This window comes from Poecilia latipinna, unplaced genomic scaffold (genome assembly GCF_001443285.1).
Source record: "Poecilia latipinna isolate Pla-1442-1.1 unplaced genomic scaffold, P_latipinna-1.0 Scaffold581, whole genome shotgun sequence".
In the NCBI taxonomy this organism is placed as follows: domain Eukaryota; kingdom Metazoa; phylum Chordata; class Actinopteri; order Cyprinodontiformes; family Poeciliidae; genus Poecilia; species Poecilia latipinna.
This window is the reverse complement of record NW_015113197.1, coordinates 102885-107340: the sequence shown is the minus strand read 5'-3', so window position 1 is coordinate 107340 and position 4456 is coordinate 102885. Positions and strand designations below refer to the sequence as shown.

General features: G+C 38.9%; 1 protein-coding gene across 2 annotated transcripts in view; it reads right to left on the bottom strand.

Moving 5' to 3' along the window:
* Positions 1-4456, bottom strand: part of znrf2b (zinc and ring finger 2b) — a 36475-nt gene that overhangs the window by 9665 nt on the left and 22354 nt on the right. For both annotated transcript variants that reach the window (XM_015042201.1, XM_015042200.1), the window contains exon 2: positions 3850-3945. In XM_015042201.1, coding sequence (XP_014897687.1) covers positions 3850-3945 — 96 coding nt within the window. The remainder of the gene's footprint in view (positions 1-3849; positions 3946-4456) is intronic.

Genomic DNA, 4456 nt, shown 5'->3' with positions numbered 1-4456 from the left:
CACCTTGTTGCACATTACTATTAATGTCAATCATTGACAGTCAATGTACTGTAAAGGTCTCACTAAGTAATTGAAGGAATAAATATGGACCAAGATTAAATATTGTCTATGTAATGAGTGCAAAAATGTTGGTCTGTTATTTTAGAGATTCCTCATTAACATGGGTAGCATCAGTTCTAAGAGGTAAATTTACCAATCTGCTGATCAACACGCTGACCTCCATGCCATCCATTCTGTATTATGGCTGTTTTAATAGAAATAGATGAGTGTGTTTCTGAGCAGGCTGGAAATAAGACCGGGAAACATCTCTGGTGTTACGTTCGCATAGCAGCTGCCATGTGTGCTTGCTATGAACCACCAGTGGATATATTTAGGGACCAGAAGGTGCTCTCTCTGTGCGTGTGTGTATGTGTGTGAAAACAAAACATTATTCGAGAGTCCACGCTGCAGTTTTTGTTTACATGAGATGTGGCAAATTTGTACCTTCTTCAGTTCCTGTTTCTGAATGAATCTGCTAGAGACCCACATTGACTGCTGAAGGCAGCAACTGCTCAGATTAGACAACACTGTGAAAAACAAATGAGCACTTTGCAGATTTCTTCTGTTTTTGTTACACTTAAATGTTTCCTATTTATGAAGAGGAAAACCATCTATCCAAAACAACCTGGCCATATGTGAAGAAGTCATTACCCACTAAACCCAGTAACAGGTGGTTCCATCCTTGGCAGGAACAACTGTGATAACTGATAATGAGTCTTTTCAATCACTGTGGAGGAATTTTGGCTGACTCAGCTTTACAGAATTATTTTAATTCAGGCACTCGGGCACATTGCAAAGATTTCCATCATTTTCAGCCTGTTTCAGGTCATACCACAGCACCTCAATCAGCCTGCCAGCAGTCTGGGTTTTACCGGGCCATCTGAACACTTTCTGTTTTTGCTGTTCAAGATTTTCTGGTGCAGAGCTGATGTCAAGATTACAGGTCCTAAAGTAGTGCAGCAGCAGTCACTGACCACCACACTAGGTTAGTCCCAAAGCCTTAGAAATGGTTTAGTAACCATTTTTGGATTGACTTAGTTTCTTATCCATTCTTAGATTTCTTTCAATCGGGGCATAATGTGTTGCCATTTCAGATTTTTCAGCATACAACATTAGGTCATGTTTTCAGAGTATTGTGCGAAGTTCGAGTCAAAGTTATATTGATTCAGTAGTAGTGGTGGACTTCTATGCATATGTGAACGCTGAAGCATGTATGATAGAAATTTTTAACATGTCCAAAGAATTGATAGCAGCCTGATTAAACCGTTTATGCTCCAGAGTTAAATGTGTAGCAAGGCAGTGGCAGAACTTATTATCCTATGGCGCCAAGTCAGCCACTGGACGTAAAGGCAAATGTGTAAAAGTGTGACATGGGTATTAGTGTTGATTCAAAGGTTGACATGCTAACAGATGGGGAGTTTATGTTAAACTCTGACTCTTGAAACTGGTGCCATGTGATCCAGGAATTAGTTTGGTTTTTGATAGGCCAAATTTAAAACACAGTAACAGAGGGTAGGTAGGTCAAAATGCATGGTTCAACTGATTATTTCCCCCTGAATCTATAAAATGTATTATTTATATAAATGTAATTTCCAACTCAGTTTAGCACTGTTAATTTTTTAATAACCTTTGCTCTAAAAGCTGGGTTTAACGCCCAGATCAGAGATCAACTGATCAAGACTGTGAAGCGTTCACAAGCACTGCCAGTTGTTAATAGCGTTGAGACGTTTATAATGTGGCTCTGATGTGGATCTCTGGTTTTGGAAAAGTGGAACCAGTTAAGACCAGGACCACTTAAGAACTGGAACTGGTAGAAAAACCAGAACAGCAGCCGTCCGCCCCCTCAACACTGCTCCATCACCTACAACATAAATGGCTGCCTCTCCTTCTGCTGAGGCTCCAAGTGTGGCATTTTCCTCACGTGCTCCTCCATGTAGAAGCAAGCTAATAACACCACAATTATCATATGACCGACACAGGAAGACACAGAGGAATCTGTCTCAGCTGAACAGGAAACCAGTTTTTTTACAAACAGGAACTTGACTTGGCCCCGAAAGTGTTCAGCTCAAAGAGAAGTACAGTGGAAATGTGGAATGATTACGGTTTCAGAAAGGAACAGTTTCACAAGTTTACAAGCTCATGTTCATGTTGAGCAAAAGGCGACGAAGCAACAAAACCCCAGGAAGAAAGCAGAGTAATGAGAAAGGCCTGCAGGGCACATTAACCATGACTCTGCTGTCCTTAAATACACAACAGTGAGAAAGACAAGGAGAAGCTGCCCTCAGGCAACCACAGCATTAGTCTCTGCTTTTGGAAACATTACAGGCAGATTACACAAGATTTCACAGGGAAGCAGGCTGGAAAAGGAGCCTGCTGTTACATAACCAAAGAGCTGGGAGCGCTTCATTTTCACACAGACTTAGTCACTTTTTGAACATTAGAACTTGTTGGTGGGAGCGGGGTGTTATTAGTTCATACATTGTGCTCGTCTGCCTTCATTAAATGTTTTTTTTTCCTCTTGTTTCAGTAAAACAACTCTTCTGGTTTGAAATAGTGGCTGAATTATCAGCCACTACAGAGGATGTCAAATCAGCCAGAAAAAAACAAGCAAACCAGCATCTGATCAGTCTCACTGATAGTTATTCAAATTTATTTTATGCAGTTGAATTAACCTCAATGGAGAAAAACAAGGAAATCTTTATAAGCAAATCTAACAGTTTGTTAAAGATATTCAGAAACAGAGCTGCACTTAATGATTATTTTGTAGTTGATTATGCTATCGATTAAACTGACAATTATAAAAAAAATTGGCAGGTTCTGCAGGTTTTTCATTTAAACACTAAGGCCTTTTTATATAATATTGGAAATTTATTTTAAATATGCAAAGAAATAATTCAAATCTTTCTTTTTGAATAAGAAAATATTGAGAATTGAAGATCCGTTTGTTCTGAGATATTCCCACCAGACTGTCAAAGATGTACAGATGTTATTGCCCAAAACCCGGACACTATGAGAAGAAGTGATGTTTTCTGGTTAAGGGTTGGTTAAGGGTCTGAGGCGTGTCCTTGTAATGGTTAGCTGCAGCGTAAAGGTCAGGGTTAGGGTATATAAATGAGGGTCAATGTAAAGTCCTTGTGAAGATAGAAAGACATGTCAGAAGTGTGCATGACAGAGAAATGAGAGACGGTGTGTGTTTCTGTGAGGAAGTGAAAGGAGAGAGAGAAGAAAAAAAATGGGTGCCAGGGAGACGCACATATCAAAAACAGTCACATGTTAACAATGAACTTCACCTATCATCTTATCAGTGTTTGCCATTTAAAGTCATGGAGTAATCTGCTGAACCTGGAACCTTTACTAAAGATCCAACCTTGACCACAGCGTGTTTCCTCCACAATGAGCTTCTTATTTAGCGGAAACATCCCACTTGAACAATAAAACATGTTACTATGTTACGGGTCAATAATCTTCAGACCTGAGTTCAGAAAGCCAGTGTTGTGCGGCTCGTTAATGCTTAGATAAGTTTAGATACTTCTCTGATAAGCCTAATGTAGGGCTGGACAATAAATACATAACAATATACATCACAATAGACACATCATAAATATTAATAGATGATACATCTGATAGAATGTTCAATATACAATATAAAAAATATTCATTTAACGCTGGTCGAGAACCGCATAGGATTCTGGGGGATGTTGGTAAAGCATACTGTGGAAGAAAGTCACATCTCTATTAGCACTGGATAGAAGCGCAGCATGCCAGTAGTCAGTAGTTTAACTCTAGTTAAAAAGGAGGCCTCATTCTTACCGTTATACGTGACGCGTGGTTTGGTTAAACACAAAACCAGGTGAAGATCCATCTCATCTGAGGACAAATACTTGGAGCACACTGGACACTTGAACCCTGACAAAAAAGAAGTAAACAGAACAGTGAATGATATGTGGGAGGTGGAATGAGAAGAAACTGTGAAAAAACAGAATTAGAAGTAAACTGGTAAATGTGACAGTTCACGTGGACTTGAATTAGGTGTTTTTACATTTCCTTTCTAGTTTTCACACCTCAGTTTGTCTCATGACTTTATGTTATGGTAAATAAGAAAAAAAAAAGAGTTTTAATGCTAAATGCACATGTGAACACCCTCACCCTTTTGTCTTTTCAATCTGGACTCTGAACTATAATGAACTATGAGATCTTCAACTATAAAAATGTTTTATGGAAAACTAGGTCTATCAAAATAGGTCTAAAGTTGCTATTCCACATATTGCTGAGAAATGTAAACAATAATTGCGAATGGGAAAGGGAAAAGCTTTCAAATCATTACATACAATGTAACATAAATACTAGAGGTGTGCCGATCGATCGGCCACCGATCATAATCGGCCGATTTCCATGAAAAAGTGTATGATCGGTAATC